Genomic DNA, 16118 nt, shown 5'->3' on the forward strand with positions numbered 1-16118 from the left:
GTACGCGTAACGCGCGACCAATCACGATCGAGTAGGGTTCTAGCAAGTACGTAGCGTCGCGTTGTATAGTCCTTGTTACGGGGAACCGCACCCAAGCGCGCGAGGACCGAGTAAAAAAATCTCTAAATATACGAGAACATCAAGAAGGCTCAAAAGGATAATTAGATTTTTATACGAAGTTTTAATTTTTTAATTATTAGTAATTCTAAAAAGTCAGTATCACATTGTTCTCGTTCTTGTGCCGCGTTAAAGAGACGAGGGTGGTAAAATATACGATGCCGCGAGACTAGCGAGGTCTTCCCCTCCACACCGCCCAGTTTTTTTGGCACCGTACCGACGTTAGGGTTAATTTTCTAACCCGTTTTGGAATATTTATAAAGGTGAATATCGTCTTTACGTTTTCATTTACCTTCAGTAATCTTTATTGTTAACTTATCAACTATCATTTTTGGCGTAAAGTATTCGGGGTTTTATTAAAAGGTAATGTTTTCTTAAGCCTCGGCTCTAGTGTTAAAATGGCGTTTTCCGATTCGGAAAACGCTTTTTGGTATTGTAGCGTAGGAAAGCCGCCTTGACATTATTAAAACCAAGGCTTAAAATTAGCCGGCCGACGTTATAAACTAAACTAAAATTATAACATTTCACGGTGGTAATTGAATTTTCTATTTTGGTAATAATGTTGAGAGACGGTTATTTCCTGGTGTTACAAATTGGTATTTGATTTAATGTAAGTTTTGTCAGTCATTTCGGGTAAAATTAATTTCGCAAGTGCATACATGATATTGCACTGCAGTATAATAGTGTAGATGCAGTGTTTAATGACTAGGGATGATAATTAAATGAATTAATGGTAATTTTTAAACTAGCTAATGAAAAATCTTAGCTCCTGATTATGAACATATAATGTAGATACATTCGTTCTGCACCTACAATACTATCAAAGGCTATCAGTGAGGATGTAGCTTTACAAATTTATCAGTTATAAAATTACGAATCATAATATCATTGAACCCTTAGTGCCACGCATTAATTATCAATGGAAAATATCAAAATTTATCCATAAAGGTGTACATCACTTCCTATACGCTAAGCTTTTTAGAATACTGTTGGGGTAGGGTTTAGTAGTTGGAAAAATCTCTAACACTAGATTGTGTAAGATCCTGTTATGGTTTTTTTCCACTTTCATAATTTCATAATTCCATTGAGTTAAAACGCAACTTATTTGATGCGTCACCAATCAATTCTTAGTAGGTGATATTAACATTTAATTTGTAAAGGTGCATCGCATTTCACGTAGAGGTTACAATTTCTTAATATACTCTTCCCTCAAGGCTCAAGCATAGTTCATTCATTTTTAAAGCTAAAATACCTAAGCCTAGTTACTTACTAAACTTTCTTACTAAATTGAAACATATAATAACCTTGTAACGGATTTAATAGCCTTATCAAATCAAATCAAAGGTGTTTTGATTATGTTTCTCAAGTAACCTAGATATTTGCGATTTAAAAGCAAAGATCGACGGTCTTCTGTTTAACTTAAGTTAAAAAATATTTATCAAATTTCGAAGGTGTATTATGTACAGGTAGCGAGCTAGGTGAGAGAGAGGCATCTTTTCCATGTACAAATGGGTCAAGGGCATAGTTTAACAAATTTAATTCTAGCACTAGCTTTTCTCGTTTTATGTTTTTCGTTGTGACGTATAAACTATTTAGAGGAGGACCCTTAAACTTATTTCCCCCCCCCCTGGGTAGGGTTCGAGGGGCCCGTCACTCTGCATAATTGGTGGGCGTGATGAAAACGACTGTCTAATCTTTCAAAGCCTTAAACTTATACATAGTTTTCAGAAAAGGTGGGTTGAATTTGATAACATTTACAGCAGAAGATCAGGCTACTTGGTGAGCACTTCACTTTGTTCGCCTAGTAGCCTGGCCTCATGTTTTAAATGGCATCAATCCTCAATCTGAAAACTAGGTATTATAGTGTACCTAGTATTATAGTGTACGTTTTATATTCCCTTTAATTTTTATGAAGGGATTGGACAGTTGCTTAATATTTTCTCACATGTTTTACTGAATCATGTAACACGCACTACGATCTTCAAAATTGTCAATTGATCTATGCGAATAGTTTAATAATAAGTGCTGTTACAGAGCTTTATGAAGGGATTGGACAGTTGCTTAAAATTTTCTCACATGTTTTACTGAATCATGTAACACGCAATAAACTCTTTAAAATTGCTAATTGATCTATGAGAATAGAATAGTTTAATAATAACTAGAGCTATTACAGAGCACTAACAAAGGGAGCCTAGCTTTATTCTAACTGTCAATTCAACCTAATTCTTACGATATGTAAATGTAGATGTCAATATTAAATTCAACAACCTAATTTTGAAAATAGTACTCTAAACCACGCTTACGTATATATAAATATATCCTAACCTCAACTGGTTTTATTTAATTATTGTATAGCAGTAAACGACCTAATTCAATCAATATTTTTTTATATATATAGTTATTTGATTAGGAAATATTAATTACAACGTAAATATTTAAATATTAGGCCCTTAACACTGGTTCTACTCGATTGGTCGCGTGTGGTTTGTAAAAAACAACTGAACCACCACGCCCCCTTTTTTAGGGTGTTGTGTTGTAAATCAATCCCTCAAATTTGTAAAACTAGTTCGTCTTTCTTCGCGCTCATTGGTGATTTGAAATTAGTGTGTAATTTTAAACGAGGACTACTTGAAGTGAAGCGTGAAATGGAAGGGTGGGTTTGTATCCCTTTCCTGATATTTGGGGTAGACTTAAAGTAGAATATTTCAAAAAAGGGTGCCGAGGCTATGTTAGGTCATTTGCCTTTGCCTCTATGAGTCTTATATTGCCCCCCACACTCTATCTACGAAGCATACTGCTGAGCTCAGTTCTTCAAAATATATGCCTAGAATTGTTATTTCCTTTGGAGTAAATAGTTTCGCTATCAGGGGCCCTCATTGAAAGGATTGTTAGATTAGAATGGCTTAAGGGTTGCCACAGGACCTGGTAAAACCCTGGTAATATAAGGTCCAGGGTTTGTGGAAAGTGTGGCCCAGGTGTTTTAGAATCGATTTATGTCATTGAAATTCGCATTATTTTTTTTGGTTAATATTACTTATAGCATTAGCACGAACAAGGAATGCATGTAGCTAATTGGAGTTATTGTGTCACCACAGATCTCGGGTGTTAATTTCTAAGCGGGTTTTGTGTGCCGGGCTTGTCGAGTATATCGTATGATGAAATTTGTCGTACATAATGATTGGTCTAGCTTTTTCCGACAAAATTCGGCACTAGACATGTTGAGGAAATGGTTAGATATACACAATGATTCCTATTGGCTGTATGTATTCCTCAACATTCGTAAGGCGTTATATTTGAAGACCACATTGACCATCCTACAATAATATGTGGGGAAGTGACTTTAGAAGACATTAAGACTGTAGAGAATTTAAATATATGTTCACTGATCCGGCTTGCTGTCATGTTTTACAATGTACCACAAATGGTGTCGAAGGGACACTTGTTTAATTGAAGGTGCATAGGCACAATTTGCATAAGTTACCATTTACTTGAAACTAAACCGAACCTTGTAGTGTTTTCTGTCTCGAGCTATATTATTTCTAAGGTGAGGTCATAGTTGCTAGTGAATGCTTATTTGAACTTCTCACGTCCACTTATTGTAAACCTGATAAGTGAAACTGGACTGGTGTCAATTGCCTTCGGAGAAACGCCATTTCGTTTCGGTTCTCAAGGTTATACGTTTTGGCTTAAAACAATTGCCTTTGGGTAAAATCAATCTAAATGCTGTTACCTCACAATTTGGAAGGCAATAAAACCCCCAACAAATGGTTTGCTTACCCCACCGTGTTCGGCTTTTCTGTTGCATAACACGAGAATTAAGGTTTGAAAGTATCATGTAATGCCATATCCAAGTGTCTTTGGTAGTCAGTAACCATTAGTACCATGCGAGATAATGATTACTGTCCTAACCAGTAAACAATTCTGCAGTGCTAGTTAATTGGAAAATTATACCATTTCGGATTCAAGTACAATGTAACGAAACGTGAGTTGTCATTGGTAAGCAGTAACCTTGAGGACCAATTGAGTTAATCATTCTGTAGAAGGCCAAGCACAAACCCGCAATTCTGGTGGTACATTTTAGGGTACTGGACTCAAACCTAATCGGTCTTAGTAAAACCACGATAAATAAATAGGACCCAAGTGTAATGTAGCCATGGCCAAGAATAGTGGTGTCTTAACTCGAACCGCTCTTCAGTGTTGCCAGTAATTGTGAGAGCATCTCCATTAGGTTTTGGAACTGAATCGAACCGAATTCTACAAGCTTTTCAGTCTGTTGTAGAAATCGGTTGAATTGCACGAGTCACAAGTGACTGTCCAACACTTGTCCGCGTACTATCTATAACCTTGTGTCGAAACATTGTCTCTGTGGTTGGTTGACAAGGGACATCATCAACCCACGACCATTGTCCTGTCCCCGAACCACCCTGTTTAACTTTTTCCGTTTCTATTTCTTTTGTAAATTGGTACATTGTAAAACACGACATTTTTAGGCCTAGGATTGTCGAAAATATCAGTTTCACGTTTTTTGAAGTTGCATAGGGAGGCAAGGCAGTGTAGTGTGCCTTTGCCGGGTGCGCCCCTCTTTTCTCTGCTGCCCGGGTTAGCCCACCTCCCCTCGAATTCGCGTAGGCTCGACTCTCTCCCTCACCAAGATTGATCGCTTCATCGTGTCTTGGCCACAGCCCTGTTATTGATTGGGAGAATCTACTGACTAAAGCTAGTAGGGGGAGCCTGGTGCTCCTGCTCCTAGACTCTCTTTCGTAAGTCCGGATAAGAGGAGCTGCTACCATCGAGAGAGAAAATTGCTCCACACTCCTCGGAAAACCGGCTTTTTATATATTCCAATTTTGGAACTCCAAAAAATGTTTTAGTACTTTTCGAATCGACACATTTTTGTATTTTAAATGTACCCGTATCGGTGTGGAAATACGTCCGGATATTTCGGATTAATAGATTCGCGTTTATAACGAAGATTGAAACCGCCTTTTGGATTATAAGGGATATGATTAGGTGAAGGTACGTGATTTTAAGCCTTGGCTCAGCTTTTTTCGTTAGGCCTAACTCTTTATTTCGTTTTCTGTGTTAAATCTGTTTTATAATTTGATTATTGTTACTTTTATACTCTGAAATACTTAGTAATTACGATAATAACGTTTTAAATTTATAATTTGCTGGAAGGTTTAAAATTTTAACCCTTTTCTAGCTAAGCCTAATTTTAAAGGTAACGTCGCTCGAATCTATTCTAAAGCTAGTTTCGCGATTGAGTGAGGCTGAGGCCTAGGCCTCAATTTGACGTTTTTGAAAGAGGTACCGAATACCGATCAGGGGTATAACTTTTAACACAAAGGCTTATTAATAGAATTTTATTCTCTCTCTCTCCCATAAAGCTTACACTCAAAGTATAGAAAATTTGATAACGCGATATTTCTGATTATATTAGTAAATTTCTAATCAATCGTCTCATCTTAACTTATCTCAATGTAGGAGGTTTATTTTTCCCCACCGTATTTACATTTCCCGTTATCGTAGCTTTCTCTTTTTAATCCCGCTTCGTTTTTTCGAGAAGCCCTACTTGGTGGTAGCATTAGGAATTTATACATCTACTAGGAATATTTGTGTATATTCCGTGTTAATATCTACAAGGGGTTTGTGGGCTGGCCTTGAACTTACTAACCCGTCACCGCTTGTAATTCTGACGTGATTTTAACTCGCTGTAATTTCATTGGTTAGTAGCAACGCGAGGTCAAGGTGCAGCTCGCAGTGAGATAGATTTTTAGCGAAGTGAAATTCGTCATACATAATGATTAGTCAAGCTAAGTTCAAACATAATCCGCCTAGATACGTTGAGAAAATGGGTATCTGCAACACAATGATTCATATTAGCTGTTTCATAAGTTCATAAGATATGTCCCATGATAAGTTTGTCACTGGTTACAAACTGGAGCTTGTCATGAAGTGAATGAGGTAGGTCATAGATTCGAGGTAAAGCGAGGGACGTCTGGTGAGGCGCTGTCAAAGGCTTAGCACAGACTAAATAGGACCTAGATGGCAGTCCTTCAAAATTAAGCACAGAGTGTAGAACTTCAATTCTCGCTTCCGTCGTTCTCGAACTAGCTCGAGCTGCAAGTCCTTAGCATTACAATGTATATGTAGTGTCATACTTATGGAACATTTCTTATAAACTTATGACTATGTATTATTTGTGGTTAATAATCAACAAATGAAAGTGGGAAAAATTGTTCAGGGAATTTGTAACTGATAGAGGGAAAAATGTGACAATTCATACTGGAGATGATTGAAATTTCAGTTTCCTCAAAATAACAGTTCAAACATTTGGCGTTCTGTTCATTTTGCCATCTCTCCCAGTGTTTGCCAATAAGCTTTTCCTCAATCGCGTAGCAAAGTATAAAGTTTCACTATTAGTTTTATGTTTAGCTTTGGATAAGCACGGAGTGGGGGTGGCATAACAAGTTTTTGAAAACTTTATATGAAGCGTTACAAGAAGAGATAATTGTATCTTTTAGACTAGTTTCCCTTTCCTGGATTTATGTCCTTGCTAATAACCCCTAATGTTTATTTTCCGTTTCTGATTAGGAATTGAGAATTCCGGAGTGAAGTCAGAATGAATGAACTAGACAGCCTTCGCCAAGAAGCTGAAACGTTAAAGAACACAATCCGAGTAAGTTTTGAACGAATTTCTTTCATGTCGTTTGGTTTTGGTTTCGTTTTCTTACACAAACTCGAATTAAATCGGTTTAATTTAACTTAAATTATCAACTAGTATTTAAATGTTTGAGTGTGGGTCAGTATTTTATTAAATATTAATTAGAAAATGGCAAAATTAAGATGTTTAGTAGTGCATTGCGATGTTTTCCCGGGACATTGCGGGTGAAACACTTCTACAGGGGCTCCATAGGAAATTGCTTATTTTTATGGCCCCTACAGGTTAGGCTTTTTGTATAGCATTGTTTCTCCTGACTCACTGGTAATCAACGCCCAGCCTAAACCGCTGTAGATAGGAAGCTGAAATTTTGCACGGACTTTAGGCTTAGGTAGTAGGTACTCGCTATGAAATATTTTTGAAATCCGCCGCCATCTTGTAAAATGGCGGCTAGATACATAAAAACGTCCAAAATATCTCTTTAACGGAATAACGTCCTTACGTTTGAACTGAGGCATTTAGTAAACGGGTTCAGTGTACCGTATAGACTGGTTTTACAATATTTTGGTTCGAATACTTCCGCCATATTTTAAAATGGCGGCTAAAAACCTCCAAAGTATCTCTCTAACGGAATAACGTCTGTACGTTTGAACTGAGGCATTTAGTATACTGGGTCAGTGTACCGTATAGACTGGTTTTACATTAGTTTGGTTCGAATACGCCGCCATATTTTAAAATGGCGACTAAAGTTCTAATGGCAACATTATATAACGTAGTAACTCCAATGCATTTTGAGCTTTACCCCTTCAATGCCAGCCTTCTTTACTTACTATAGTTAATCTAATTTATGTACACTATAGTTCAGTTAAAATTAAATATAATCCAATTAAGTTAAAGCCTTAATAATCGTATACACGAATTAATAAGAGTGATCTGCCCCTGACTACTAGCTACTACGCACGCCTGCAGCAACTATTGCATTTTTATGCGAAGCTGCACCTTACGTTTATTTTTTAAAAAATACACATCTATGTTTAAACATCGGCAATTATTTAAACGTTGTGAATTATGTAGGCAAAAGTTATGTTTTAGAATACACTATTAACGGTTACGGAGCTAAGCCTTTGATGATGAAATTTTGCGTGCAATTTTCCGCTCTAAATTATTGCTTGTGTAACCTGCAACGTCTCCCCTCCAAAAAGAAAAAAAATTGTGTCTCTTGGCTCAGCGCAAAATTTACACGTAAATTGGTTATCTTTTCTTGGAGGCTTTTTCTCGGGTTAGACAGCCAAGTTTGTCTTTAAGATTTCGGGAAGGGGGATGTGTAGCAGTTTTATCCTCAAAGATGATTTCTCTCGTTATAAGTAAAGCAATAACTTTATATTTTTTGGTATCTCTTATAGATAGTAATGGCAGCTGCTAGCTTCAACTGTATTGAGGTCTATGGGAATATAACACGGGGTGAAATTAGGCTATAGCGTGAAGTTCATAAGATATGTTCCTTCCATAAGTTTGTCACTGGTAACTTAGAAACTGGAGCTTGTCATGAAGTGAGGGAGGCAGGTCGTAGATTCGAGGTAAAGTGATGATTGCCTGGTGAGGCGCTGTCAAAGGTTTAGTTCAGGCTAAATAGGACCTAGATGGAACTTGGTCCAGCAAAATTAATTAACCACCGAGTGTAGGCTTCAATTCTCGCTTCCGTCGTTCTGCTAGAACTATGCTCGAGCTGTAAGCAACTCTCTAGTATTACGAAGTATAGGTAGTGTCATACTTATGGAATACATCTTATAAACTTATACCAACTAAATGATATCTAGTTTATTAGGGAGAAGGTATAAATTTGCCATATTTCCAGCTTTATCTCCAGTCTAAACGTAGGTCCGCCGTCCGGAGTTAATCTCCGCCTCTAAATTACAACCAGCATCTCATTGGTTCTTGAAAACGCATTTTCGACTGAGGAGAGGCGAAATAACCCGGCCTCCTTTTACGCCCCTCTTGTATTTTGAAAGGGGGACTGGGACTATGGCCCGCGCGAATACTTAGGCATCTTAAACCTTCTCCCTAGTAAGCTAGATATCACTTCTTGCTTACACTATAGGCTTTTCCCTCTTGGAGTGGTTTGTCAACGCGTACGTCGGTGACTACTTTATTTGTAAAAATTTCTGGCAACTCCTTTAAAAATCTAAAGATCATTGGGTCCAAGCACTTAACAGTCTACTATTTTTGGCATCTCTCTTACGATTTTCTTCTTAGATTGGGTTTTGAAGATGACTTTTTTTTCTTTCTTTTTCGCATATGTTGAAATATACACCATGAATGTTTATGTCTTTACGGATATGGTACAGAGGGGTTTCCCGGAATCACGCCTGCTCTTGAATTGACAAAATAAACCTGGCTGGTTTCTTTCCTTTAATAGAAAGTGAAATCAGAAGCTTATAACTCAAACCGTAGTTCATATTAGAAGTGTCTCTAGGGTGAGGAGGCATTGGGTTCTTGAGAAAAAAGTAGTTATTAATGGTACATGACGTAATTTGGTGGAAGGATGTTAAATTACAGACTTAATTATCTAGTTATTGGGGCGCCTAACTGTTGGTTTTCTAGAAAGCAAAGTACAGGTCTGTTTTTCATGAACTAAAAAGGATTGTAGTGTTTTCACAAAAACTGATAGAATAGTTAATGTTGCATTCTTGTTTGTAGCGATGTTTAATTACCATGATAACTTTATGGTCAGTAGGGGTATTTTTAAGTGGTTAATTACCCCCTTTAGTTATTGCGCTTAACTTAAAAAATGTAAAGTCTTTAAGTGCTGGACTGTTTCGTAATCGTTTTTAAGTCAATTTCTTAAGATTTCTGACAGTCAAGAGAGAAAATTGGTTCTCGCGTCTCAAATTCAAGTGAAAACTTTTCTATCGCAAACCTCATTTTAAATGGGAAAGGTTTTGTCCACATAGGCGTGGAAATTGGACAAAGGTACTCAACGTAACGTTTATATTTGTTTTCGGGCTGCCATTTTTAAAGATGGCGGAAAATCAAAGCCCAAAAGCCACAAGGGCCCGTATTTTTGTATATTAAATTTTAGTGAAATCCGTTGAAAAGCCACATCAACGTTATTCCAAAAAAAAGGGTTATTTTACATCTCATACCGCCATTTCTAAAGATGGCGACGGATTGAAAAAATGTTTCTTAATAACTATCTACTATTTAAGAGTAACGTCCCTGCAAAATTTGAACCTTCTAGCTAAAGCGGTTTGGACTGGGCGTTGATTATAAGTCGGTCAGTCAAGTTAGCCAGGACTTTGACCTATTATATCTATAGCAGACCTTCAAGAAGGGTTTGAGTGTCATTATTTTTTAACCTTAAACTAAACTTTTGAATGAATTTCAATGCAAATGAGGAGGATTTTGGTGTTAGTGTGGGATGGTTAAAAGCCAAGCTGGTTTCAATTACAACCCGACTGCATTGGGTCTGAAAATAAGAACGCATCGCGTCCTCCTGGCCTTATCATAAGGAGAGCGGGAATCTTCATTCTGTATTGGAATGGAATGGACTGGGGGACTGACTATTTAGTTTCAACTGTATAGCAAGCATCCGTTATGCAGTTCTTCCGCTCTCTTGTATATATAGTTTGCGGTAATATGTCGTAAATAGATCCCGTTTCGACGACGACTTCTTCTGCCGCACCGACTTTTCAAAAGAGGACCAAATTTTCGCGCTGTGCTACTAGGGGGTTTGGGGAATGAGGTTCATTCGATATTTTTGCCTCCAGGCGCGAGGCCTACGAGGCTCTACGACTCCCGCCGAAAAGTATAGGATTTTATTCAGGGTTCGTACAGTTCATCGTATGGGGAAATATGGACGTGAATCATGAGTTCATAAGATATGTTCCATAAGTATGACAATACTTATACTTCGTAGTGCGAGACTTAGAGCTAGTTCGAGAACGACGGAAGCGAGAATTGAAGTCCTACACTCGGTTAATTAATTTTGCAGGACTTCCATCTAGGTCCTATTTAGTCTGCATTACTAAGCCCAAATTTGACAACGCCAAAACCAGGCGACGTCGCTTTACCTCGAATCTATGACCTACTTCAATCACTTCATGACAAGCTCCAGTTTGTAACCACTGACTAACTTAAGGAACATGTCTTATGAACTTATGATGAATGTCATATAGAAAACTTCGCCGGGATGTATTTATAATGTATACAGTTTTCTTGGGTGTATCTTTTTCATTTTTATGATGCGTATTCTTTGTTTGTTGGCAAAATGGGTTTTATAGCAACGTGTAGTAGGGTTTTACTTTCTAAGTTTAATTATGAACCCTAATTTATTATCACTTAAGAACGCCGCGGGTTTGGTCTGGTCAAAATTAAGTTTAGTTTATTAGTAAGCATTGCAAATGTTTTGAATGCTTAAAAATGCGCCACTTTGAGATTATCTACATCTGCTTCTCCATCCATACATTTATCAGTTCCAATTTTAGATTCTTGCAAGCTGTCGAAGCTGATTTACTTCTCATGGTTTAGTGTCTATTGTTATTAATTGACAAGAAAGGAGGTCCAATAAATGGCGCCTAATTTTCCCTCTAGTCTATGCACAGTTTTAATTGCAGATAGCGTGCCTGCAAGTGTTGCCAGTCATTTGTTAGTGCAATTATTTCAACCTCTATCTATAACAGATACTGAAAAGCATGTAGTCTTCTATTAGATTTAGTGATCATTTAGTTGAAAACCTGCATACAGCAGATGTTCTAATAACAAATTACAGACTCGGTTCGTTGAAGTTTAAAAACGGAAGAAATTTTCTCTAGCCCCTTCAGACTAAAAAGCATGTATTCTTCTATTAGATTTAGTAATCATTTAGTTCTAAACCTGCCCACAAGTGTTGCCAGTCATTTGTAAGTGCTGTTCTCTCAACCTTTATCTATAACAGATACTAAAAGCATGTAGTCTTATGTTCGATTTTGTGCATACAGGAGATGTTCTAATAACAAATTACAGACGCGGTTGAAGTTTAAAAACGGTTAAAGAAATTTTCTCTAGCCTCTTTAGACTAAAAAGCATGTAGTCTTCTATTAGATTTGTGTGTTCATTTAGTTCGAAACCTGCATACAGGAGATGCTGCAATAACAAATTACTGGCGCTTTTGAAGTTTAAAAACGATGAAAGAAATTTTCTCTAGCCCCTATAGCTAACGTTATCTATTTAAACATTGAAAATTGTCTTTCGCGAAAACTTCCTTATGAACCCTGAAATATTTGGGAGGGGACTCGGTGACAGGAGCGAGCGAAAGGTATATTTCGCGTTTTCGCTTTTCGTGTAATGGGTGCTGGTGCTGCTGCTTTAGGAGTGTAGGAACAGGAGGAGGGTGGTGTAGAATGCCGGTTAGGTTGGCGGGTTGGCGCGCGCGGAACCCGCACGAGAAATGGCGGGTGATCCTCTCCTCTCCTCTTTTACGGGCGGCGGGAATGCGTGGAAAACGCGGCGGAGGGTTGCCATGGTAACGATTGAAGGGCGCGGCTGACGGCATCTCCCCGTGAAATGACGTCAGTAACAATTGTTTCCGGGGAAGATTCGATAAGTTTCGGGCTTCTGTTTCCTACTACCGAAAATTTTTTTAAAGGTCTAATCTTAAGCCTATAAAAGAATATACTTAACAAAATTGCCTTTCTTATAATTTAAAAAAGAAAATATACCCTACACTCTCTCACTTTCTTTTGAAGCCACAGGGTTGTTTTTTAGAGTAGGGAGGCGCTTATCCTTAATGACCTTATCGCTCTCGCCACTAATATGGTATTGTAATTTGATTAATTAATCAGATTTCCTTCCCCCCTCTTTCGCCCGTAATTGCATTGCAATATGAGGTAAAGTCTTTGCTGCCAAAAATATTCAACAATCAATATAGGATTGAAAACATTTTTCATTAATTATTGATGCGCTAAGTATTTCCCCCCGAAAGTAATTATACTTCAGCGTTGGTTTGGTTTTCCACGCTATTGTTTTAACTAAGCGTTTGGTGAAAGTGACTAATGCATTTTATGCATAGCGTCTGTGGAAGCGTCCCTAACGTTACGTTGTGCAACAAATGCTAGGTGTGTTTTTGTTGCGACTGTTTTTAATTAGATTTAAGTAATGAACGCGTTTGAGACTTAAGATTCTTAATTATGGAAACAAAGTAATCAGTGTAAATTATTGTATTCAGTGGTAGATAATTGATTGAGGCATATTATTACACGGTTGGCTTAAAATTAATTCCATTTCTATTTAATTTTTGAATTGAACATAAATAAATCTTTTTCTTTCCCACTGGGGTGAAATTTACTTATTGTGCTTAGTAATGCATTAATTGGGTACTTTTATCGTAAGAATTACGTGCATTGCGTTTGCTATAATGAAGAGTCGATAAAACACCAATATTTTTACCTACTCTTGATAGTATAGGGCTATAAATGCGTACTATATCAAATTCAATGTGCACTTTTCGAATGAAGTATTTTGGGCTCAAAAATTGTTAATCATTACTAGAAGAAACAACTAATGTTGTAAAGAATCCATAAGCTAATTTGCCGTCCGGGCCACTGTTTTCGAGTTAAGATTGGTCAAAGTATTTTAGGGATGACCCCTTAAATTTAATTAAGAAACTGAAGTAAGACAATGATTACTAATTTAATTAAGGGGTCATCCCTAAAACACTATTTAAATCATAACTCCAAAACGGTGTCCCTTGTGGTCAACAAAATAGAGATAGATAGAAGTTACATTTTCGACTCAAAATCGATTTCCCAAAGAATATACCCCTTAATTTATGCCATCAGACTTATCAGAAACACCCTGTATTTTGGAATGAAGGATCGGTAAATTTTATGATAAAATGGTGTAGGGGATAATAATAATAACGTAATATTTATGTTTATATTCAATTCATAAATTTTATGAAGTTGAATGGTGCATTAGACTTAGCAACAACCACCATCCTAACAGAAACACCGTGTATATTTAGGTTAATTATACTTGTATATTTATGATTAGGCCAAGTATTTGTCAGCGTTCAACTGTGTTTTCTTATTTTGGCTGTGAAAATTTTAACTGTTAAGCCTATTTATTTGTTTACAATACCTGTATGACCTTATTGTTTTCGCGCTCGCTTACTTAGGATGCCCGGAAAGCAGCCTGCGACACCACGTTGGTGCAGGCGACGGCGAATATGGAACCAGTCGGTCGTATTCAAATGCGTACAAGGCGAACCCTTAGAGGTCACCTTGCAAAAATCTATGCCATGCATTGGGGATCCGATTCAAGGTATTTGTAAGTGCATTACGAAGCTCTGCTCTACAGGTAGGGTCTTTCGAACTAACAATTGGCGAAACGCGAATGAAACGAAATTCTTCAAAACTAATTAACTAACAATTGAAAATTGGCTAAGCTTTCCAGTAATATGGAATATAATGGTATATTACGCTCTAATCTTAGAAGTAAAAATACTTTTTGGTAAAGCTTGAATGACAAAGAATTAAAATTAAGCATTTATTATATAGTATCTTTGGTATCTTTGCTTTATTTTAAATAACTACAAATATGGGCCTCTTGTTACTTCCGAAATGGCAGACGTTTTTCTTGCTCTCTCTTTATGCGAAGCATGCTAAGTAGATCCTTGCATGTTCTGATTATCTTTTAATTACTAAAATTAATTTTTTGTTTATGTTTTTAATAACCTTTCCTCTATTAGTTAGTCAGGCAATTTGGTTAAAAGAAGTTGGTATCTAACTTGCTTTGTTGTTGTCTTTTCTCCCCTTTACTCCCCGTTATAAAAATACCCTTAGATATCTGGTGTCAGCCTCTCAAGATGGTAAACTTATAGTCTGGGATGCATACACAACAAATAAGGTAAGTTTATAATAGCGAGATGATATCGCAAGTGTCTTTTCAATGCGTGGTTTTCAGACTAGGGGATTGATACCATTTATGACAGGGTACTTGGTGATGCACTTTCTTTGTCCATCAAGTAGCTTGGCAAGCTGGTGTAAATGGTATCAATCCTTCTAGTCTGAAAACTGTGTATTATCATTACGTTTTTGCGGGCTTACAAAGTATTATTGTATTATCCTATAATTTAATGAAAGGTCCTATAATATCCTATATTTTTGACTTAAACGAAGTTTTCGAATAGTTTAGCATCAAATTTATCAAAATTAGCTCTTTTATCGAGATATCATTTGACTAGACACTGAAATTGCGGAGTTCGCTCACGATTTTTTATATATTATGTTTTATATATATTTATATGTTCCTCGATCTTTTCAAAGTAAATTCCTATTTGTTATTTTTTGAGATTTTTCTACATAGTTTAAGCCAAAGTAGAATTATATGCGAGCGTTTTTAGTCCTATATTTTCCTATAAAAACCCATGATTTTTTCTACTATAAAATCGTGTAATTCCGCAAAAAAAAAATTATTTTTTATAATTAGGTATTAAAACTTTCCCTAGGTTAGTCTTATATTGATTAATTAATATGTTTATGGAATTGCCCAAAATCTCAAAGACTAAATGATGTTATATTAAACTTTCGTTCTCCTGAATATTCTGTTGATTGTCATTATCTCTGATTAGTCTTTGGTCTCGGCGAAATATTTCATTAAAAACTCGTACTAATTCTTAAGTTACAGTGATTAAATTGAATTGTTCTTTTCGTTTTTCCCCCACTCTTTTAAGGTTCATGCCATTCCTTTACGATCAAGTTGGGTTATGACTTGTGCCTACGCTCCATCAGGTAGCTTCGTTGCCTGTGGAGGCCTAGACAATATCTGCTCCATTTATAGTTTGAAAACAAGAGAAGGCAACGTAAGGGTTAGCCGAGAGTTGCCGGGACACACTGGCTACCTTTCCTGTTGTCGATTTTTGGACGATAACCAAATAGTTACCAGTTCAGGAGACATGACTTGGTATGTATCGTCAAATCAATGTCCCACGCGATCGCCCCGACCCAGTTCAATAACAATTGAAAGGGTGGTTAATTTAATCGAAATTATACGTATTTAGCGCTCTCTGGGACATTGAAACTGGTCAGCAGTGTACGTCGTTCACCGGACATACCGGTGACGTCATGTCCCTCTCACTGTCACCCGATATGAGGACTTTTGTTTCCGGAGCTTGCGATGCTTCAGCTAAGGTAAGCCCGGTTTGACTCTATAATGGACAAATGCTGAAACACACGCACGGTCTTTCCGAACTTGAACACATTACACTTTTGGTCTATGACACATGTTGGAGATCCTACCCTATAAGTGCCCACTGCCCTTGTTCTTAACCCCGGAGTTGACTTGACCCCCACAACCCCTTTTG

General features: G+C 37.1%; 1 protein-coding gene across 3 annotated transcripts in view; it reads left to right on the plus strand.

The window, feature by feature from the left end:
• Positions 1-16118, plus strand: part of Gbeta13F (guanine nucleotide-binding protein subunit beta-1) — a 23264-nt gene continuing 7146 nt past the window's right edge. The window contains exons 1-6 of one of the 3 annotated variants that reach the window (XM_089866571.1): positions 1-380; positions 6712-6796; positions 13932-14077; positions 14599-14662; positions 15489-15718; positions 15816-15945. In XM_089866571.1, coding sequence (XP_089722697.1) covers positions 6740-6796; positions 13932-14077; positions 14599-14662; positions 15489-15718; positions 15816-15945 — 627 coding nt within the window. In that variant the 5' untranslated portion in view covers positions 1-380; positions 6712-6739. Of the gene's footprint in view, positions 381-4906; positions 5134-6711; positions 6797-13931; positions 14084-14598; positions 14663-15488; positions 15719-15815; positions 15946-16118 lie in introns of those variants that run through there. The other 2 variants (XM_089866569.1, XM_089866570.1) reach the window with 2 other exon arrangements.

The sequence above is a fragment of the Phalangium opilio genome, unplaced genomic scaffold (assembly GCF_054372755.1).
Source record: "Phalangium opilio isolate 3A_F unplaced genomic scaffold, DU_Popi_V2 ptg000017l_1, whole genome shotgun sequence".
In the NCBI taxonomy this organism is placed as follows: domain Eukaryota; kingdom Metazoa; phylum Arthropoda; class Arachnida; order Opiliones; family Phalangiidae; genus Phalangium; species Phalangium opilio.